Below are 23935 nucleotides of genomic sequence, written 5' to 3' on the forward strand. Positions count from 1 at the left end.
TCACGACAAAGGTCATGCCCTTCACAGTGAAGGCCACGACCTTCATGAGACCTTCACGAGTGATGTCACGAAGGTCACGGGGGTCACGAGTGACGTCACGAGGGAGGAAGGGGAGGAGGAGGGGAGAAGGTACGGAGGAGTTGGAGGGGCATAACCTCCTCTTTCCGACTTTCTCCTCCTCCTCAAGAATTGAGCTCTAATTCAGCATTACAGCGAATTGTGAACGTCGTTTAATTTTTAACCATGCAAAGTCACAGGAGTCCTTCACGCACCAACCCAATATTCAGCTTCCGGGGCGTGCTATCCCGGCTGGTTCTCTTATCGCAAACACATGCGAAAGTGACACATAATTATATGAGTAGAGCTCAAGCTTGAAGGATACATTTATTATTAGAGCTTAGCTCCGGGTACTCACCACAAAGTTTGCAACAAAGCTTGTTTTACCAGTTTTATTGTGCTCAGAATTCTTGGTGCCTAGACTTCCAAAAAAGTAACCTTTATTCTTTTCTTTGGATGGGAAAATAAAATCGTGTTTTTCGTGCAGAGTTTGACCTAAAGTGTTTTCTTTTGAGTCGACCAACAGGGCATGGTTGTTATTCCAAAATTGAAACACATTCCTCAGCTATGCAATGCATCGGAGGCTGAAACAATACGAGTATGAGAACAGTTTATTTCAGACTGAAGACCGCATGCGTTTTTTTCTTGTTTATTTTTTTTTTCTGGGGGGGGGGGGGGTCTATAATTTTATTGGCAACAGGAGAAGTGAAGGTGTAAGCCCACCTTTTTGCTGCAAGGTGTCCCCTCGTCTGCAGTTACATTCAGATTCCAAAATGCGCCATTTTCATCACTAGGCGTTTTACAATAGAGAATACACCTCTGCAACATATTTTCCTGCAAGGAATATATTGTACAGCTCTTTTGGTATGCCTTAGTAGAGCTGTCTAACTTTAAATGCATCGGATAATTCACGGAGTACATGAGCTTTTGGAAGGAAGCGCCGGGGGGGGGGGGGGGAGGGAGGGAGGCGGTAGGGGTCTCAGCGTGTTGCAGCACCCAAGTTGGAAGTCTAAGAACGTGAAAACTAGGCCCACAGAAACAAGGTATCCAGTGCTAGATATTCATTCTTGCTTCCGTGGATATTTAAATCAGAGTGCGCCTTCGTGTTGTGAAATCACCACTCGAAATGCACTTTAAAGGGCCACTGCCAACTCCAAAATCTCTACTTTCATATTAGAGTCTTCGAAAACCATATTCTAGAGTTACGCTTCGCTACCGGTAGTAATTCGTGTCGTCACTTCGCACCATGGATTGAGCACGAGCCCGCTAGAGTTTCGCTTTCCTAGCGGGAGCTCGTGTCGTCACTGCTAAGCTTGGGCTGAGCACGCACCCGCTGACCTCGCTTTCCGAAACGTTCAGTATACTATATAAAATATTGTCACGAATGAAGGCGACGAGAAGGCGAACAATGAACTGAAAATAAAGGTTTTAACGGGCGAACTTGTGCCAACCAAGAATAAGCAACGAAAGAGCGTCGAGGCAGCAGAAAAGCAGGCGGCGATTCGGCGGCAAAACAGAGAGCGCGAGCGAGACTGAGACTGACTCGACAAGGTCGCGGGCAGCTGCTTACCTACAGTGCGTTACTATCTGGAAAGTTCGGCAAAGAAGGTTCGAGCGTCGCGCGCTCGGGGCGAGGATGAACTGGCACTTTCGAGAATAACAAAGCAGAGGGAAAGTTACGTCTGCTGCGAGAATGACCGGGAATCTTCTAGAAGACCGTGACCAAGCGTTGCCTTCTCGGCTCTGCGGGCGGCATTATCCCCCTTTTAAAAGTGCATCGCCCCGATGCAAAACGAAAGGAAAACGGAAATGGCTAAAACAATTACGGCGAAACAAAACAAACATGCAGAGTCACAATCCTAACGCGCGTAGAACGGCTTGAGTCGCACTACGTGGACGACTTCGGGTCGTGGCTGGCGGCGTTCTGATGGGCGAGTTCCGTCGGGGAGCACCTCGTAGTTCAAGTCCACAAGGCGGCGGATGACCTTGTAGGGTCCGAAGTAGCGTTTTAACAGTTTCTCGCTGAGGCCGCGGCGGCGAATGGGCGTCCACACCCATACCCTGTCTCTGGGCTGGAACTCCACGTCGCGGCGGCGAAGGTAGTACCGGCCAGCGTCCACACGTTGCTGGTCCTTTATTCGAAGACGGGCTAGCTGGCGTACTTCTTCTGCTCGTTGGGTGACCATCTGGGCGTCGTCAGTGCCGTCGTCCGTCGGGTCATGGGGCAGCATGGCGTCGAGCATCGTCGTCACCTTCCTGCCGTGCACCAGCTGAAAGGGTGTAATGCCAGTAGTTTCTTGAATCGCCGTGTTGTACGCAAACGTGACGTAGGGCAACACTTCATCCCCCGTCTTGTGTTCTACGTCCACGTACATCGAAATCATGTCGGCGATGGTCTTGTTTAGTCGCCCCGTCAGCCCGTTGGTCTGCGGGTGGTATGCCGTGGTCCGTCGGTGGTCGGTGTGGCTCAGGCGGAGTATCTCTTGTGTCAGTTGCGCCATGAACGAGGATCCTCGGTCCGCAATCAGGACTTGGGGAGCGCCGTGTCGGAGGACGGTAGACTCCACGAAGAACTTGGCTACTTCCACGGCGGTCCCCGACGGGAGTGCTTTTGTCTCGGCGTACCTGGTGAGATAATCAGAGTCCACGATCATCCACCGGTTTCCCTGCGTCGACGGTGGGAAAGGTCCGAGAAGATCCATTCCAACCTGCTGGAATGGTACAGTCGGGGGCGCGATCGGTTGTAGGAGACCTGCCGGCTTCGTCGGTGGTTTCTTGCATCGTTGGCATTCGTGGCACGAACGGACGTAGAAATGGACTGTCTTCGGGAGCTTGGGCCAGTAGTATTTTTCTCGTATCCGTGCAAGAGTCCTACTGTAGCCAAGGTGACCAGATGTTGGGTCGTCGTGGCAGGCTTGGAAGATCTCTTCTCGAAGACTAGCAGGAATGACCAGGAGCCACGTCGAGTTGTTGTCCCCGAAGTTCACTTTATAGAGAAGACCTCTCCGGACGGCGAATCTTGGCAGGTCACGCGAGAAGGCTCGGGGAATCGTACCCCCTCGTCCCTCCAAGTGGTCGATCAGTGCACGCAACTCAGGATCGTCCCGCTGGAGCGCTGCCATGCCGTGATCGCGTAGCTGTTACCCTCCGCCCACCAGTGGTCATCGACGGCAGATGGTGGGCCCTGACGACCTCCCCCCTTCTCTCCCCTTTTTTCTTCTTTTCTTTCCTTTTTTCTTTTTTAACTTTTTTGGCGTGTCGAACTTCGACTCTCGTTTCAAAGAGATTGCGCCGCAGAATGCAATACAATACAATACAATACAATGCTCACCGCGCCAAGAAAGTGGTCGTCGTCGTCGTCGTCTTTGGCACATCCGGTAGCTGACTCGACAGGGGCTCTGGACAGGCAGTCGGCGTCGCTGTGTTTTCGGCCTGACTTGTAGACCACGGTCACGTCGTACTCTTGCAGTCGTAGGCTCCACCGAGCGAGGCGTCCCGATGGGTCCTTCAGGCTCGCTAACCAACACAGCGAATGGTGGTCGGTGACCACCCGAAAAGGAGTCCCGTACAAATATGGGCGGAATTTCGTGATGGGGCCCAGACGACGGCCAGACATTCATATTCGGTCGTCGAGTAACTCCGTTCCGCGTTCGACAGCGTCCGGCTAGTGTATGCTATCACGCGCTCCGCACCGTCTTGTCGTTGGACCAGTACCGCTCCGAGTCCTGTATTACTGGCGTCCGTGTGGACCTCCGTTTCGGCTGATTGGTCGAAGTGGCCGAGAATCGGTGGTGACTGGAGCCGTCGCTTTAGTTCGTCAAATGCCTGTTGTTGTTCTCCACCCCATTCGAAGTTCACGGCGTCTTTCGTAAGGCGCGTTAGCGGCGCAGAAAGCTTGGCGAAATCCTGAACGAATCGCCGGTAGTATGCGCAAAGTCCAAGGAATCTTCGGACGGCCTTTTTGTCGGTGGGCGGTGGAAAGGCCGCTACGGCGCGAGTTTTCTCAGGGTCAGGACTTACACCTTCGTTGCTCACAACGTGGCCCAGGAACTTCAGTTCGCCGTAGGCAAACCGGCACTTCGTCGGCTTGAGGGTGAGTCCTGCGGTCCTGATTGCCTCAAAAACGGCACGAAGGCGTCGCAAATGCTCGTCGAAGTTGGCCGAGAATACCACGACGTCGTCGTCGAGGTAAACGAGACAGCTCGGCCACTTGAGGCCTGCCAGGACGGTGTCCATGACACGTTGGAACGTTGCCGGCGCCGTGCACAGTCCGAAGGGCATCACCTTGAACTCAAACAGTCCGTCGGGCGTGACGAAGGCAGTCTTTTCTCGGTCCCATTCGTCGACTTCGATCTGCCAGTAGCCACTCTTAAGGTCCATCGACGAAAAGTATCGGGAGTGGCGCAACCGGTCCAGCTTGTCGTCGATGCGGGGGAGTGGATACACGTCTTTCTCGGTGACCGCGTTGAGCCGCCGGTAGTCAACGCAGAATCGAAGCGTTCCGTCTTTCTTCTTTACAAGCACGACTGGAGAGGACCACCGGCTGCTCGAAGGCTGAATGATGTCGTCGTTGAGCATCTCCTGTACTTGTTCGTGAATGGCCTCTAGTTCCTTTGGGGAGACCCGGTACGGCGGCCGATGCACAGGGAGCGCGTCCTCGTTGGCGATGATGCGGTGTTTCGCAACTGCTGTCTGGCGCACCCTCGACGTCGTCGCAAAGCAGTCGTCGAATTCGGCGAGGAGGTCTCCGAGCTGTCGTCGTTTCGTGGCGCTGAGCTTGAGGTTAACGTCGAGCTGTGGCGGCACTGTACTGGACGGCTGACATGGCGAGGGCTCGTCGGAGATCGCGGCGATTTCGGCGTCGGCCCGGAGTTCCTCGACGTGTCCTATAGTGGCACCTTTCGTGAGATGCTGCGCCTCCGGTCGAAAGTTCGTCACGAGGACCACACAACGTCCATCCTGCAGCTCTGCTAGGCCCCTTGCGACGCCTATTCCTCTTCCGAGAAGCAGTTGGACGTTGCCTTCCAGAAGGACTTTCCCGCTGGCAACTGCGCCGGTAACGACGGGCACAAGAACACTCGACCGTGGCGGCAGGTTCACGTGGTCCGCAATGATTCGGACGGCGGCTGGCGACGTTTTGGATCCCTCCGGAGGTAGCACGGGATTTCGCAGCGTCAACCTGTTTGCTCCAAGGTCGATAACCGCACCGCACTCACAGAGGAAGCCCATGCCAAGGATGACGTCTTTCGAACAGTCTTTGAGGACGACGAATTTCACCGGGCAGGTCTCTCCGTGGATGTCCACGCGCGCAGTACACCTTCCCACTGGTGTGATGAGATGTCCACCGGCGGTTCGTATTTTCGGTCCTTCCCTCGGCATCATCACCTTCCGAAGGTGGCAAGAGAGCTTCCCACTTAAAACCGAATAGTCTGCTCCGGTGTCGACGAGTGCCTTCGCGTCGTGGCCGTCGATGGTAACGTCGAGGTTATTCGACACCGTCACAGAACCGTCGTTCCTATCCGTTTCGTCGCTAGTGTGGGAGCCCTCCGATGTTTGCGGAGGATATTGGCGTCGTTCGTCACCGGCAATACCACCTCTCGGTATTGCCGCACTCAGTTTTTCCGTCGAGGCAGGGGGGACGGGCTTTCTCGGCGGGACCGGCGGAAGGGCGATGGCGAGCGTCGGGGAGATGGTGAACGGAATCCTCGGCGGCGAGATGACCCAGGAGATGAAGAGCGGCGGAGGTAGTCCTCGATGTCCCGAGGTCGCTCTCCAAGACGTGGTCGAGGGTCGTTGGGCGCAAACCCTCGTAGGCCCAGCTGGCGGTAGGGGCAACGGCGGTAGACATGGTCGGCTTCCCCGCAATGGTAACAGAGCGGGCGTCGGTTGTTCTCGGCGGACGCACTGAGGTCGGTCGTCGAGACGTCGGGGGTACGGTGGTGCTGGTGCGTCTCGTTGTTGCGGCGCAGGTGGTTGACGGGCAGGAGGTGGCGGTCGTCGGGCCATTGCGGCGTAGCTCAGCGCCGGTTCTTCGGGAGCTGGAACGATAATGGGAGTGTCCGGCTGGCAAGCTCGCTGTACTTCCCCTCGAACCACCTCGGCCATCGAGAGCGAAGCGGGGCGGTTGTGAGCCGGCAGTAGCATCCTGAGCTTATCCCGGACGACGTCGCGGATGATCTGCCGCAGGTGTTCGATGCCGACACCATTGACATCGGAGCGAGGTGGCGACATAGCCGGAACCGTCGACACACCGGTGAGTCGTTGATAGTGCACAGCTCTGGCCAACAGCGCTCGCTCAATGTTGGTTGCCTCGGCCACGAAGCCATCTACCGTCGTCGGGGGGCTGCGGACAAGGCCACCGAAGATTTCACTCTTGACGCCCCTCATGAGGAAGCGCAACTTCTCCTCGGTGGCTTGAGGGTCGGCGCGTGTACAGACTCGTAGCACGTCTTCAACGTAGCTTGTCACGCTTTCGTCGGGGGCTTGTGTCCGCGTCTGGAGCAGGTCCTCCGCATTCTGTCGCCGGTGTTGGTTCGAGAATGTTCGCCTCAACTCGGCGGCGCAGATATCCCACGATGTAAGCGAAGCCTCGTGGTTTTCGAACCAGCGCCTCGCGGTGCCTTCCAGCGAGAGGTAGAGGTTCTGGAGGCGTTGCTCGGCGTTCCATCCGTTGTGGCGGGCGACGCGCTCATAGTGAAGGATCCAGTCCTCGACGTCTTCATAGATTTCGCCATGGAAAGTTGTCGGCGATCGGGGGGCGACGGGCAGGACAACGGCGGGTGGAGCGGTCATCGTCGCGGTCTCCTTTGATTTCCGAGGCAGGGGTCGGAGTTCAGGAGCTTGCCCTTGAAGACGGCGGCTGGCAAGATGCTCTGAGTCTTCAACGGAAGGTCGTCGGGAAATGGGGCTTGTTGACCGAGTTCTTTGTACGGGTACGCAGCACGGGTTTTGTACCCCGCACCTCCACCAGAAATGTCGCGAATGAAGGCGACGAGAAGGCGAACAATGAACTGAAAATAAAGGTTTAATGGTCGAACTTGTGCCAACCAAAAATAAGCAACGAAAGAGCGTCGAGGCAGCAGAAAAGCAGGCGGCGATTCGGCGGAAAAACAGAGAGCGCGAGCGAGACTGAGATTGACTCGACAAGGTCGCGGGCAGCTGCTTATGTACCGTGCGTCACTATCTCGAAAGTTCGTCAAAGAAGGTTCGAGCGTCGCGCACTCGGGGCGAGGATGAACTGGCACTTTCGAGAATAACAAAGCCGAGGGAAAGTTACGTCTGCTGCGAGAATGACCGCGAATCTTCCAGGGGCCCTAAACTCGTGAAACACAGTTTGAGCCGAAAGTTCGCGGAGCGCGCCGATTGGACGTCGGCGAAAAAAGCGCGAAGTCATCATCGCGATAGGCCAATCGGTGCGCTCCGTGAACTTCGGCCCCAACTTTGAGTTTCACGAGTTTAGCGACCCTGAAGACCCTGACCAAGCGTTGCCTTCTCGGCTCTGCGGGCGGCAATATTGCATAGGCAACAAAACAAACCAAAAAACAAAAAAAAAACATTTAGCGTGCAAAACAGCTCGTTAAAGATCCGCGTCCCCTCCCGCCAAACTGAGGGGGGAGGGGGGAGAGATTGCGCATCCTCGTTTCTTGTTTTGATGATGTAGTTAGCGAAGCATTTTTACCAAATTTGCAGACGTTGCGAGTTGCATGTCTATTGCAAAAAAATAATGACAAGTGCTTTTACGAAAAATTCAAAGTCAATATAGAAACTTGAAGCCCGGCAGTGCTGGTGACGAGACATCGGTCGTCACCCGGCTTTTGTTAATTCTATTTTAAACATGGTGGCGCTCGGCATCTGTCCTGAGGACAATAAGAAGGATGAGGGCGGAGGGAAAGTCAGCGAAGGCTCCGACGAGTTAATATTTTTTATGTCGGTGAGACCAAGACAATTTTGTTATCTTTCGCGTCGCTCACCAGTCTACAACGCGTTGTTTTCCGCTTTACCTTTTTAAAAAGAGTTTGTGACCCACAAATGAAAGCATTGTCAAAAAGGAAAATCTGACTAAAAAATGACGTGTCCTTTGTACGCCGAGAAAGGTCCGGTGGCAAGCGTACAGCGAAGTAGGATCTGACTGGCCGGTTTGCAGACGCGAGTGCCGGTGATTGCCGTGATCGATGAGAAGGTAACAGACGATGGTTAAACGGCACTTCCTGGCTAAAGTCATCCAAGAAGGCCAGGAGTGCGAAATTTCGCCATTTACGTCAAGAATTGTGGCGGAAGCTTCGGGTCAGGTGTTTTGAAAATATATTTTTCTTTGCAAAAGTTTCTCTGCCTAATATATTTAGGGTCTTACCTAAGAATCAAATTTGGTCGTTTGCAACGACAAAAAAAGAAAAAGAAAAAATGAAGTTCATGCAGAGGTTGTCAGCGGCTTGCTAAAGGAGCGGTGCAGCGAGTTTTGTACTTTGCGCCAATGCCTCTTAGAATGAATACCTGAGGCCAGATTCACGAAACGATCTTACGCCAAAAATGTGCGTAAGACAAAACTTAAGAACAAATTCGTATTCACGAAACGAAATTGGCGTAAGTTTTGCGCAGATTACGACGAAATCCTACGACAGCTCCGAAGTTGTCTTACGCACTTCTTACGATCAAATCAGCATGGCCGACAACGTCGCTCAGTTGGTCGCGACAACCGACGGACGTTTATTTTTCTACGTGCGCTTCTCACGCGTCCCGACTTCAAGCAGCAAGAAAAAAGTAAAGAGTACTTGAAACAGACCACGACGAACGAACAAGAACGCTGGAACCACAAACACCCGAGAAAAGCTTCAACGGTCACGATTCCACGGACCCCGAGCGAGATGCCAAGTAGGCACTCCGACTCGGCGCAGCGATGCTCTGACAGTCCCCTGGCCAAGACTGTCTTCCCACGACTGGCTGGCGTACTGGATGGAATATGCCCGGGCGACCCTTGTGAACCCTTCCCGTATTACCGCTCATTCACACTGGAAGCGGATCCGCGTTCGCAAAGCGGTTGCGAACGCGGTTGTATAAAGATCCAGTACAATTGCACGCGCACTTGATGTCATCGAGTGCGCGTGAAATTGCACTGGATCATTATACAACCGCGTTCGCAACCGCTTTGCGAACGCGGATCCACTTCTGGTGTCAATGAGCGGTTATAGTGTGATCGCTGACCTCAATTTTAGATTAAGAAGTCAATCTCTTCCTCTTGTCATCTCCTTGTTTTCCGAGGCAGCGGTGACGAACGCTGTCGTCGAAAAGGGGCTCTCATCGATTCTATCTCTGTTTTGTGTGATATCGAGCTCAAATAAACGCCGTATGGATTACCTTCGCAACACGGTATGTACACTTTGTTATTAGTATTCCATTTTTATTCTTACACGACTCCACCTCACTGTCGATCGCTATAACAGTTCGTGGGTCGCGATGCCGGTCCAACCTTTTTTTGCCGGGTGTCACGTCAGCATCGAGTTGCAATGGACCTTTTCCACATACCGACGCCATCAGGCGGTGGCTGCACGAACTAAAAATCGAGGAAGGACCTACCTGCGCTACCGATCTATAATGGGAGCTACGCTATCACTTTCTTCGCTCTCTGAGCGCTCTGAGCTGCGACGCCTGCCCAACGCGACTTTAAATAGAGGTATCCGTGTCGTCTACCCAAACGTCGTGTTTTCTTTACCGTCCACTATCTTTTTTTGCGTAACACAATTATATATATGCTGCAATTACGTGTTCGACTCGCTGATACACAGCCTTCTTCCGAATTTCCTCAATTTTTCGTGCCGACTTCCGCCGCTTGGCATCGGGCGCTCGCGCATGCGCAGAGCGCTTCTCGGAAAAGGTTCATTGTAAAGGATCGGTCCCGAAATCGATTCGCGGTCCAACAGCGCGAATCCAGCACTTCGATCGAACGCGCGCGTCCACTCCGAGGGTGAACAGGTATTACGTGGCTCTTGCTGACACCCTCGTAGTTCAAACGTATCCTTTTTAACGTCGGCTCGCTCCTGCATCTCCGAGGCCGCGGAAAACGCCGCGGCAATTTGTTTCCATCTACGTCGCTTTGCAAACGACTGCAGGCCGTCTTTTACCAACGATGACAGTTGTATTGACTTCGTAGCGATCGAGTTCGTAGCAGTCAATGGGGGCGGTTACGCAGCGCGTCGACATATCACTGCACGGACACGAAACCCACACTCTTAAAAAAAAAGGAGTAGTACTTCGTCCTTTTAGGGGACTAAATCGATGTCACTGAGAGTGATCCCCCAAAAACGGCAAAACCCCGGTTTAGTCCCTCCCTTTTCTTTTAGTCCCTTTCCATTGATCCCTTCAGGTGAAAGTTTTGAACCGTTAAGAGGAGTGCTTTTGATCCCTACAGCAGGGCCTCAGGGACTAAGCTTAACTCTTCAGGGGATTAATTATGGTCCCTTGAGCGCCGTCGTGTTTATAATTGGGGGAGTAACTTTGATCCCTTTGGGGATCAACAGTGGTGATTGGGGGACTAACTTTTTTTATTGGGGACTACAGTTCGTCCCTTTGGGGATTAATTTTGCCACTTAAAGGGATGATATTTATAGTGACGGGGGAGTAACTTTCGTCCCTTTGAGGATCAATTTTGACCCTTTTGGGGATTAATTTTATAGTATTGAGAGGGTAATTTTCGTCCTTTTGTGAACGAATTTTGACACTTTTAGAGCCGAGATTACTAGTAATGAGACCCTTTAGCTGTGAATAGGAGTGAAAGGTTTGCGGCATTGAACAGCTTCCTAGTCAGAAAAGGCAGATTGTGCAGCTTGTTTGAAAAGGTATATCTTCTGAAAAGTTGCACAAAGTGTCTTTTCAGAGCAGGGAGGTATTCAATACCTCAGACCTTTCACTCCCATTCACAGCTAAATATTGCAGTACATATGAAAAGTCGCCCACCTTTATTTGGAAAAAGCAAGCCTTTGTTGTGAAAGAAGCTGCGAAGACTGGATATGCGGACAACAATCGTAGAACTTTCAGGCAGGTTTTTTTACAGCTAACATCACCATTTTACGAAACACGTTGCACCAGCTATCTGTAGAAAAAAAAACTAGCACTTTCATTGTGGAAATATATTTATTCTAGAACTACACAACACTGTAAATGAAAACAATTGCACATCACAAGAAAGTATACAAGAAAATACTGCCATCTTGGCACTGAAGAACTTGCCGAAATTTTACATGACTAGCATATATATAGGAATCTACAATGGTTCTTAGTGCTGCTGAACGAGCCCGAAAAATTCGTGCCTGCACATTAAAAGTTAAAGCATTCACTGAATGTGCATGTTACCCGTTGAAATTGTAAGGAATTTCGCTTCTTCCTGTGAAAAATCAGACGAACTTGCCAGGGCCTACGGTGGACATGCTTGCAGCGTTAGCAATGCTTGTAAACTGCGACGTCATTTTGTTCTAAGCAAGGGAAGCAGAAGGCGATTTCATCTGCTAGTTGTGCCTACCGGGAGTTACAACCATCGCTAACCCTATCATCTGCAGACATGACTGCTATTGACACTGGCCAGTTTGTTGGTCTTATTTTTCATATAAAGGGAGCTAAGCTTTGAAATTTCTGCAGGAAAAATTCACATTTGGTTAAATCTTAATTGAGCTTACTACATGCAGGATCTGATTGTTCTGGCTCGTTTCACAGCACTAAAACATATCGTAGACACCCTAATATCCATTCAAAAATAAGAAAACTTGTAGAGAAAAAAAAAGCTAACAAGAGACAGCTCTTTTTAATGTCGTTTGTTCCCTTTTTTAATGAAAATGACTATAAAAAATCAAACGCCTTAGTAAGAAAAGCTCCCAATCATAAAATGTGAGGCAGTAAAATACTAGTATATTTATAAGTTAAAAAAAAAAGACCTGGGAAAGGTTTTTGGCCTGTAGGAACATATATGCTCAAGAAATTACTAGTATATAAGGTGACTCAAGTCCCCAGGCTCGACCTAAAATGGACCGTAAAAATTGACGCCTGTACGTAGCAATCTAAATTTTTCGTCATAGGTGTATTTCACATGTCGTTTTTTTTAATTACAAAGCGTAGCTCTTTTTCTGCAAATAATAGGGCGAATAAACTTGCCATGGTCTACGACGTGAAGGCGACGATTTTTCGGTCCATTTTTGATCGAGCCCGGTGACTTGGAATAATGTTCACTTAAATGCGAATGCATTCCTTCAATGCATTACATAAGCCCAGAACAACATGCTTTTAACATGTGTGGAAAAAAACTTTTTTTTTTTAATTTAGGCTGGTCAGCAGCCTTGTACCCATGCAGCCCAGCTTTGAATGTTTGAGACCTACAAGTTTCTCTAAGCAAACAAATGTGCAAAAATATTTAACGAGGTACTGAAGGTCGAAAACCCATGCCAGGCAGAAACTAAGTGCCACAGCTTCCAGAGGGCCCTCTGTCTCATAAGCCAGATTTACAAAAAGCACACTGCAGCGCTTTGTCGAGGTCCTGGGACACACTGCGGTGGAATAGACTGCGGGGCACGTCTGAAACAAAGGTTGGGAATTAAAACAAATCTTAAAATCGAAGGCTTTCTAACAAAAAGAGAGGCCTGCCCTTAGAGCAGATACAAGTAACTGATGATAAGCAGATACAGGTAACTGATAGACTACCTGAAACAGGTACAGTATATACTCCCTAAACCTAACACCCCACACCAGTTACCCTAATATTGCTCTTGGCATATCAAAGCTAAATTGGTCATTGAAGCAGCTGGAATATCTTCTCCAGGCTAGGTCATCATCGGGTACCCAAACTTCACCATGTTGTTCGACTGGTGAGCAAAGGAGTAGCACAAACAACGCAAAAGATGGACCATCTCCGGTCAACAGTAAGTTTCGGGAGCACTGCGATATCGAAATGATGGTGTTGATGTATGTGAAAAGGCTCTTAACACGGATGCATCTAATGCCTTGCATTAAAGCCAGAAAGGTATTTCGTTTATAACGAAAAATTCAGACTTCAGGCTCAAAATACAAACGTGAGATTGTCATTTACGGATATTGTTGATCATAATCAGCCTATATCTGAACAGGACGGGTATATTCCAAATTTCGTTAAGTATCCCTTTAAAATATTTTCATACCACATAGCACAGACACTTCAGAATTTTTTTGTCCAACCACCATCTACACTATACTCTGTATCACCTTAGTCAGGGCGCAGCGGATGCTGCGAGCCATCAGAGCAAATCCAAAGCTGTGCGGGTGTCATGTGTCCTTAGAGAGTGGGCGCGGCGACATGTGTTATGTGCTATGTTCAAAGAGCACGATGAAATGGGATTGCTCTTAGCATCCGCTGCATCCGGACATAGGGTGAAACAGTAATAGCATGCAGTCAAATCCAACCAGGTGAGGAATAAGGGCCTGATTTTGTTTCCTCATATGCACACAGGTAATAACAGAATAATCACCCATGCTAGTAGATTGTTTTTTAAACTAATCCTTTCAATTGTGCTCAGTGCCAAGTGTCACGGCAATTCAACACAAAATATGAAGGCTCTATTTAAGCATCACATCAGTAATGCAAATGTATGTTTCTTTTTAAATGCAGCCATTCCCCCATTTTTTTTAATGTTACTCATCCCCAGACGGTCACTCACAATTTAAAATTAATGTACAGAAGCATTTGGAATTTCAGATGCCGTACAGATAACTGTTAGATATCTCGAATTTAATTTACATAGTTTGCACCCACCTATCACATGAACTGAGTCGGCACCAATTCGGTTGCAATAGAAAGCTAGCTGGATTGGGACTTCCGCTAACAGTCAATGAAGGCTAAATTGTAAAGCAGGTGTACCTTGTTTCTCCGATTCTTTAACATCATCCATCCTTTCAACAGTCTGGTAGAAAATGTCCGGCTTTGTCTTGCCCTCTGTCAGTTCAAGGACGGTCGCCAGGTTTTCTGAGGCAATTTAAAAAGAGAGTTGCTCGGCATTGATGCTTGTGATGCGATTAAACTCAGCAAAAATCTGAAATAAAAATAGATGATCTTTAGTGAGCCAATAAATCGTAAACTACCTCGTAGAAAAGCAGGAGATAAGAAAAAAAGGATTCCCAATTTATTATGAGAAACAGAATCGTAATTGCAAAGATGTCAGTGGGATAATAAAAGACTCGTGGTGCTTGCTTTTGCCATGGAGGAAGTGCCAGTTAATAAGATTATGATGCTGTTATCAGTTTTCTGAAAGTAATTCGTTCCAAACACATCTCATTGTGCTTGTGATCAAATTTAGCTTTGCCCGTGCTTTGAGAAGTGCTGTTAATACATTAAAATAAACAAAGGAATAAAAACAAGTATGAAGTACCCCAATTTTCCACATAAGCCAACTAATTCAGAATGTGCAGTGTTTTTGGTTGGCCAGTTACGATCAGATACATCTCAGCTGCACCAAATCTCGCTCAGCAGGAGGAACCTACCAAAATATAAAGCTATTTGCTCGGTTTTCTAGCCCTCCACAAATATAACTAAAACGCGAGTATTTTCTTATAATGCTGCTATAAAAAAGGCAAGCAAGAAGTGGCCTATGAGGAGAATTTTTTTTAATGGCATGTTGAACTTGAATAATTTCCACTGAATTGAGTACCACAGGGCAAGGACAGTGTGCTTGCTCTCTTGAAAACTTACAACAGGTTGGCAGGGCAGTGCGATTTTAAACCTTGTTATCACATTAGGTATGCTCTCAGATCCAGCCAGCTGTCGATCATAAAACTGGTGACCATGCTTTCTGCACATACTCATGGGCATGAGGGCAGGGTCACGTAATGAAATACTTGTCCCGAGAGCCCGAAGTTTCTGCCAACCCGTAAGCTGAGCCCTTGGAAGGAAATTAATAGCAAAAGACGAACGGCTTCATTTACTGCAAATGTGCTGAAAAAGAAAAGTGTAATACAACAAAGGGTAAAGTGCACCTTTTTTATATCTTCTGCATCATGAAGCCTTACAATGATCTCGCAGAACAGGGCCGGTCTTGGTTTTCCCTCAGTCACCATGAGAACAGTTGGCAGGTTTTCTGAGGCAACATTCATAAATCGCTCCTTTGCCTTGGCGCCAGTCCTATACAAAAAGACACTGCAAAGATCTGCAAGAAACATTATTTTCACATTTTCAGTCTACTTGAAGATATTTGTAAACTGCTCTTTTTAAAAGAAAAAGCGAAAAAAATCATGACTTATCAGTTGTAACAAAATCGTAATTGATGTAAGTGGGATAAAAAAGGAGACCCATCATGGTGCCAGACTTCACCATGACAGGACTAACGGCGCATTTATGCCAGGACTGGAGCCGCAACTGCAAAGCAGATCTGTGCGTTGAGGAACATTTTCCCCAACCGCGTCACCGAGATCTCCCTGCAGGAGCTTCCATTCGCTAGCAGCGCGAATGCACCATAATGGGGGTGGTCGTGGTCTTATAAGGGAACTTACTGCTCCTAAAAGCATGAGCAACATCGTTAGTAAGCAACATATTACCTGGTCTGTGAGCTTTAGGGCTGGATAGTCGTCTACGGTGTTGAAGATTGTAGGGTGTATGCTGATGCACCCTCTTTGCCCAAAAAGTCCTCTCCATGGCATCTTTCACCATCTCCATATACGTAGTCGCTCCCTTCCTTTCTCTTCTCATTCCGTCCATGTGGCCGGTTATGAAATTTCAATCTTCAGTCGTGGGCGAGGATGCTTGCAGCTTCTGAAAATTAGAAGGAACGAAGTAAACCAACCTTGAACATAGTTTTTACTATGTTCAAGGTTTTTACTATGTTCAGTCAGAGATTTCGAAAAAGAAAGGACAGGCAGACATAGCCTTAATTAACTAGCACCAGCTCGTTTTCGCCCTAAACATCATAAATCAACCCTTTTCCATATGTCTGTTCTCCACCTGTAGTCGAATTTTTTTTTGCTACATCAAAATTATTTTTTTAATGACATTCAAGAGACAAAGAAGCCTACAAGTGCAAAATCAATAGTTTAAGGAGCTCAATAATCAGAGATTACTCAGTTAGTTCAATGCCTCCTAGATCGCAAGGCTTTAGTGTTGCTGGATTCTAACCCCTCTCATAGGTCATCGCAAGGCTGACTGGAAAAAGTGCTGCATTTGCATTCAGCTGGAACACGCATTCTCACCAACTGAACACGAGTTCTAGGCCAATGCTAACATAGAACTGTCCACTATATACCCTGCACTGAAATATGATAATTGACAAAGAAAACCAAGTGCTAAGGTATTGGTATTTAGGAGGTGTTAGGCCAACTCAAAAATTAAAGTGTACTTTAAATGAAGCTATAGCAACATTTTGTGTCGTGATGACAACTGTTCATGTCATGTGCAAATTTATTTTTACGTGACTTTTTTCTATTTTTGTTTGCGGCTGCTTCTGTTCCAAAATGACGATGCTATGTGGTATAACCCTATGCTTTATGTAAAATACTATCATAAAGCATAGTGTCTGTCATAAACAGAATTAAGTAATGCGAAATTGAACGACACTCAAGACGAGAAAATTGCACCCTAAAGGGCCCCTGAAAAAAAAAGGAAAGATTTTTTTAAACAGTTTGTAAGGAACACAAGTGCAAAAAAAAAAAAAAAAACTTTGCGCAAAAACATGTTTTAGCAATATTGACGGCGCGAGATTAATTTTCTATTAATTTAAAAATAAATGAATAAATAAATAAATATTACTCTAAATTTTTTTTTTGTTGTTTATTCGCGTAAAATTTATTTTTCGACACGCGTGTCCTAACCAGACTGTTTCAAAATGCTCAGAGTCCAAAGCAATGAAAATGCTCAGAGCCCAAAGGAAACACAGCTATCAATAACAAGCATAAAAAAAAAAGAAAACTTTTGAACGAAGATCGCAAGAGCAGCTTTGAAGAATACAACACACATCTCAAAACCACGAGCACAAGTTACACAGGGCGAAAGCAAACTCCGAAGTGAGGATCTCAAAAGCAGAAGTATTACAAGACAAAACACCTCTACGCTGGGCTCTATAAACATTAGTATCGTTACAGCGTTCAAGTTCAATTCCAATTTGGTGATTCCCGACCATGGTTGAAACTATAAACTATGCCGCGGAGCCGACCAGCATCGGCCGAAACATAGAGGGCCGAAAGACACTGGGAAACCCGCAGAGAAAGTAAAAACATAAAATAATGCTTCACTAAACGCGCGCGTGCACGACTTCGCGGCACCGCTCAATTTCGTCGATACGTGCTCCTACAACGTTTCGTCGACTTTGTTTTGTTTCGTTCACCACGGGGATTGCATTATTGGTTTAATTTCGTTCGCCGCAAACCTAATTCAACTAAAGCGGACTTGCCCAGGCGACTCTGATACGCCACAAATGAATTGGCGATCGCCGCTTTCAAACCGTCCGCACTACGCGCTGAAACCCTTCGCTCCGCTCGGAGACACTTTAATATTGATCGAGAACATGTTTATTTACGCATATCGGATACGACCATACATTTCGCCTAAGAGCGTAAGCGCGATACTTTACTCTCGAGGCGCGAACTCGCACCAGGCCTCATGCGAACCGCAACGGTTTCGTCAAGCTCGCATCGCCTTGGTCGCCGACCGAGGCGATATGTGCGGAAAGACGCTTCCGATGAAGCGTCGCAAGGTTGGTCGATGAAACGAACACGGGTACTTTTCGATGAACCTAAGTGGCATTAAAACGCCGCTGCGTCGACGAAACCATCTGCCGGTGTTACATCGTTTGTTTGATGAACTGATTGCCGCCGGGTCTATAGTTTTGAAGTGCTAGGCCTCGTTTGCACGCTAACATGGACGAGTACGAGCCCGACCGCGTCAAAGAGCGAGCGCCTATTGTGCAGGGTAACCCTGCGACTTTATGAAGTACGTTCTGAAATGACTATAACGTTTCTGCTGCTCAACAAGTAGCCAAAGCAATCAAAACTCACCGTCCAATCGGTTGCCACTCCGACTGCATCCGACGAGGCTCCCACCGCACCGCCACAGGTCAACTGGGTCCAGGGGCGGATCCAGACCTCCATTTTGGGGGGGGCGGTTCCTCGGCGTAAAACGGGGGGGGGGGGGGGGGGGGCAGGGAGTGTTTATATTTTTTGTGGAGTCATCGTTTTTACTAAACTCTGATAACATAATATAGATCTTGAGAGCTCTTGTATCGGTTTACCTGTAGGGGGTGAACTCTTTGAACTTTCTGTGGCTATGCACACCAAGGCACACGCTCCCGTACTTTTGACTGCATAGCCTCAGAAAGCTGGGCATCTGGCCAGCGCAATGTCTCTGCTCGTGCGGAAAATCACGTGCAATTGCAAGCTTACCAAAGCTATATTCACGTGCACGCCATACGTGCCTGCTCGTATGGGGCACCAGTCAGGACGCTACACTGTAGCGTCCTGACTGTAAATTTGACCGTAAAATTTACGGTCAAATACCAGGCAGCTGATGCTGCCAAACTTGCACAGTAAAAATAACGGTGCACTGTAAATCTGGCTTACGATAAATTTAAACGGGGACCGTAGAAATCTACGGTTGGCCTTCAAATTTGCGGTAAAAAAAATTTACAGCGCGCCGTTATTTTTACGGTGCAATTTAAACGGCGAGAAAGGTGGTAGTATTCAGGTTCATAACATCATTGTATAGTGATGTTATGAACCTCGACTGAACCAAGCACGTTTTGAAGGCTTTCAGCAAGTTGGCCGAACATGTATTGTTTGTACATGAAATGCCGACCTTGAAATTCATAAATGGTGTTTTGAACTGTTGATACCGGCATAAGAAGCGTTCCGTTGAACTTCAGGTACAAAAAAAAAACAAGGTCGTATTTTACGGCCTTCCTTTTTTCTCCTGCAGACAGAGACATTAGCACGTCGTAGTTATCATTAGGGGATTGCATCACGTTAACAGCACCGTCTTCATTAGAATCCGCACTAGTCGACCGAGTCGAAGAGTCCTCAACCTGAAGCGGGCCTGCAGGCGATGCGCCGTCGCCCAAGAAACCCGTCACTCATAAATGCGCCCAGTTCAAATGTGCCGTGATCGAACTATGATTTCACACCTTCTGACAGTTGGAGCACGAACACGAAAACAGAATACTGTCGGTGATGTGGCCTTTTAGATGTTTTAGCAAAGCCTCCCTTGTGTGGCACTCCTCTAGGCATGGTGGCAAAGTGCACTGAAAGCTTTCCAAACTCGTCGAAACAAACCAAACTTCCCTTAGGCGTACCAATGCCTATGTCTTCTCAAAATATGACACCTGAGAGTATCATACGTAACAAACTGGCGACAGCATCCTTCGTCCACACACTGAAGAATTCGAGAGCTGAAAACGTGCTCATCGAATTGCACAACCATCAAGCGTGCTTGAACAGAAACTACAAATTCTGCAAGTAAACATCTTTTAGAGTGTTGTATTTATGCCACCATTACACTATCCTTGCCAATCAAGCAGCAGATTGATAGTGAAATACCTGCCTCGAGTATCCAGTTGCCTTCCGCTCCAAATTTTCAGGTGCACAAAAATCCGGGAATGCCACGAAAGAACGAGGACAAAATGGCGCGGAGACGGGTGGGAAGGCGGGAAAATTAACTGAACGTCAGCTTTTTCCACTTCTTTCCGCGTTGTCCCAACCAACGTTCCTTTCTTTTGTTTATGCTTCTAGCTAGTCGCATTGTTGCTCTACTGTTTGCTCTTAGTTCTCTTTTTTTTTTCCTTTTTCAGTTAAAGACCGACGACCAGTTCGCGCTTTCCACTTTTCGCCCGCTTCCTCCTCTCCCTCCTACCCTTTGCACCCACGCCCGCCCCTCTTGGTCCCTTCTTTCCATCCTTCGCTTCCCTCGCCCGAAGGCGTGGAGAGGAGGGTCTTCTGCCTTGCAGAATCTCGAGTCTGGTCGTCGGCCTTTAAGGCAGTTACGCTCTGCGTTGGCGCGGCTGGCGCGGACAAAGAAAGGAGGTGAAGGGGCGAGAGGAGACTCTCTGGGTTCCCGCAGCTTCCGAAAGGTCAAGCGTGGTGACCAATTAGCGAAGCGCGTCTTTTCTTTCTCCATGAAGTTTTGCGTTTCCCTCTCGGTTTTTTTGCTCGTTTACGGTGCATTTCAGATAATTCCTCTTCACGGCGTACTTGTAGTTTTTATTAGCGTATAGCGCCGTAAATTTGACGGTTACTTTTTACAGTGTATGCTTTCGAAGCTAAGCGCTTGTGAGCCCGAGCATGCTGGGCGACGATAAAAGCTGCGCACAATGCCTGGTTACTACTACTGATATGTCAAAAAACACCTCGACTGCACGAACACTCGTGTGGGGGAAGCTCCAAAACTAATAGATTGCGTTTGTCCAAAGTGAAGTAGGGTAAGGTGGGCCAAATGAGACGCGGGGCAAAATGCGACAGTTGGAGTGAAGGCACCCAACGAAAGTTTTTGTTTAGTGCCAGCTATCACCTAGACACAAGTCTCAAGCTTCACTGAGACGTGCCTTAGCCTGTTCACTTTGCGTGAGCCATAAATGACTGCCTTTGGCAAGTCCTTTCCGAAGAAAAAGAAATGCCGATTTGAGATTGCCGAGTTTACCGCCCGTCAAAGAGGTGCATAATTCCGCGCGAGATATCGCTTCGAGAAGTACGCCCCGGTTGGCACAGACTTTCTACCAAGGTATAATTTAATTTCATTCCTAAGTTTTATTAGCTTCATGCAGACCAAATTTGAGTGTTCAGCGTGCTTTTTTTTACGGAAATAATTATTCACGTAACGGGATACGCGCGAGACAAAACGCGACAATGTGACATTGTATGACGCGTGTGTCAATAATGTACCAGTTTCCTGGTTGTTCCTGAGTCATATTTTCCTCTCGGTGTCTAGGAGGATCAAAACGTACAAAAGAAAGACAACAGGGGCTTCATGGCGCATAAAGGGGTATTCACACGAGGGAGAAATCCCGGCACGCGCGCATCACGAGATGAAAACGCGAGGCTTTTGCCCATCGCAAAGCCTGACGTTTTCGTCATTTGATGCGCGTGCCGGGGAGAAATCCCCGGGATTTCTCCCTCGTGTGAATACCCCTTTAGTAACACTACGAATGCTCTTGAAAGTGAAGCAACAGCGTCACTCCCTTCGCGTTGCCGCCACACTTTTTGGCGCACCAAGGGATGCATGTGCTTCAAAAGCGAGCAAAAAGACAAAAAATGGAAAAAGCAATGGCTCCACAAAAAAAAAAAAAAATGGCGAGGCGTTTGGGGGGGGGCGATCGCCCCCACCGCCCCCCCCTTGGATCCGCCACTGACTGGGTCAACCGTCACTTCCAGTTCAAACTCGGGCGCGCGCGCGGCAGTCGGAGAGTAGGTAGCCTCGTCTCCGGCGCCTCCGCGTCGCTCGGATTCCGTTCTCATGTTTTTCGCGGCCGGAAACATTCAGCGAATATGCGCGTGTAGTCACAATTTCTAAATCCCGGGGCCAGAATCTTGTTTTGCCACGGCTTCTTTCCAAAATAGCTGTCCAAACGGGCAGAACATTTTGGTTGCATTGACAGTTTTACCACTAATTTTATCAAACGAGCAAAGGAAGCCGTTAAAAACAGCGAAGTTCGGGAGCAGTGACAGCAGCGCTACGTACACTAGACTAAGATGACCGCCTCTGGAATGCGGAACGACGTTTGGACGTTCAGGACGTATGAAAACCGCTGAAACTGTGTTCAAGACAGGCGGGTTTCACTGCCAGGTTTGGGTGCCTCCTGTGCTGAATTCGGTTCTGTTTTCCGATGCCGAGTTCCAACCGGCAATCAACGTGGTTCTGTATTTTGGCGTGTCGCCAACATACAGCAACATCGCGATGATAGTGTTGTGCGTTGTGAACGGAAGTCGGGAATTATCGCCGATGTGGCCATGTGTTAGCGTATCGCTGGTGCAACAATATGAGATTACGTAAACTGTCGGGCATTGAAGCATCCCGTCAGACCGTGATTGGAGGGCCCTCCAACCACGGTCCGGCGGTCCTTACAAAAAGAAAAAATGTGAGCAAGTCTGGAGACATCTTAACGATTTTTTAACATACCTGTCCACTTCCTATCTTATCACCATTTTTCTACAAGGTTTCTACAGATTTCCTGTCAACAGGGGTCTACAGAGCACACTCGTCAGAAATCCTACCAACTGTCAGTCGCCAACGGTCGTTAGACTTTGCGTCGCCATATTCCTAGATTTTCTACAGACCTGACTTGATAGACCATACACACTGAAGACATGACACAATCGTTGATATGAGTTATAAGCAGTTTTCCTGTGTAGTACCCTACTGAAAAAAAAAAAAACATTTGGCATCTATATGAAAATAAACGTGTCCATACCGGTCACAGCTTAAAAGTGCCCTGCAAGGACGTTTTTACTGGTTTTTAATTTGCACCAAACCTGAGCGCACTGAACGTAGTAACTTAGTGAAACTTTTCTTTTCTCGAAGTTCCTTTTATTTTAAAAGTTATATGCAAATTAAAATTACAAAAACAAGCAAAAAATAACCTCCCTCATGACGTCCTTGGTTGCTTGAGTGGCCGTGAACTAGAGGAAGGGTAGTAAGCTGAGCGAGTGCTCACGGCTACCGCACTCCGTGTCGACGGCGCGAGAGGGCGCCTCTAAAGCATATTCTGGATAGGCTGTATGCAGCGGAGGCAGCGGGCAGCCAGAGCGGCTATCATTGCATTTGCTGCTCGATTAAATACTAATTTGGCATGACATTTTATTGGCCACAAACGACAGCAAACACGGGGTAAAAATCAGCACAGAATGGGAGCCACTTTGCGCTGCCATACCGCAAAACGGCCAAACCGCAAGACAAAGCTTCTCGCCGAAGGCCTTCGCAACGCTCGGAGCCGGTCGGATCCTCCTGGCCATACGACCGCCGCGCCGCCGCGTACATCCGGGACCTTTCCGTGTCGGCACCTGATCCCACTACTCCTTTCTAGTATGCGCCGCCTTTTCCACCGCTTTGTGGCGGGTATGTCGACGGGTCATTTCTTGTTTCCGTACTTTATCAACTGCATTCGTTTCTTTTCCGATCGAAAATACTGAACAAAAACTACTTTTATAAATAATTGAAACGGTTCGCGCCACTTATATTTTGTAATTTGACTAAAAAGAAGTTTTTACCGGCTCTGACCAGTAGTAAGTCCAGGACCAAAGACGTCACATTTTGCGCGCTCTCGGTACCGCGGGTCGCCCTCGTCGGTTGAGGAGTTTTCTGCGTCGTCCGGTTAAAATATGACGCACTTATATTTAGTTACTCTCTCCGTGCCCGCTGGCTTGCCCGAACCCCAAGAGACGTGGAAACCACAAAACATTTAGATGCCTAAATATGATTGCAGGGCCCCTTTAACCATACCGGTCACGAGTTTGCCAAAGGGGTCGCCCGTGTGGTTCAAAGGGGTCCCCCGTATGAGCCATAACGGTCCCCTATTTGGACAAACAAGTCAATTCTTTGGCAAACGGGTCGCTCGTCTGGGCAAATGGGCGACTCGTTTGGGCAAAGTTGTCGCACGTTTGCTCTAACCGGCGATCATGGTGCACAGACGGGGGACCGGTGACCGGCAAACTGTACCGGTTTAATAAAACGGCTCTCTGGAGCCCGTTTGATATTGAAGGTACAGATCGGCGGCGTGGGCACGCCTGTTTCAGCCGTGGCAGCCAATGTTTCCGGAAGGCTGGGAGCGCCTGTTCATTGATTTCAGATCATCCGCGTAATGCAAGTAATTATATTTATATTTTAATCGCGCTGATGTTCGCTTATACTGCAACTAAAACTAACACTTTTTTTACGTAAACGCGCGACGTTGGTGAGCCGATATTTTTG

At 48.3% G+C, this 23935-nt stretch overlaps 1 protein-coding gene across 1 annotated transcript in view; it reads right to left on the reverse strand.

Moving 5' to 3' along the window:
* Nucleotides 1-593: 593 nt before the first annotated feature.
* LOC115323018 overlaps nt 594-23935 on the reverse strand; it is a 189103-nt gene continuing 165761 nt past the window's right edge. The window contains exons 12-13 of the mRNA XM_040205305.1: nt 781-891; nt 594-641 (exon numbers count right to left, since the gene is read on the reverse strand). Coding sequence (XP_040061239.1) covers nt 594-641; nt 781-891 — 159 coding nt within the window. The remainder of the gene's footprint in view (nt 642-780; nt 892-23935) is intronic.

This window comes from Ixodes scapularis, unplaced genomic scaffold, assembly GCF_016920785.2.
Source record: "Ixodes scapularis isolate PalLabHiFi unplaced genomic scaffold, ASM1692078v2 PGA_scaffold18__7_contigs__length_3171195, whole genome shotgun sequence".
NCBI lineage: Eukaryota > Metazoa > Arthropoda > Arachnida > Ixodida > Ixodidae > Ixodes > Ixodes scapularis.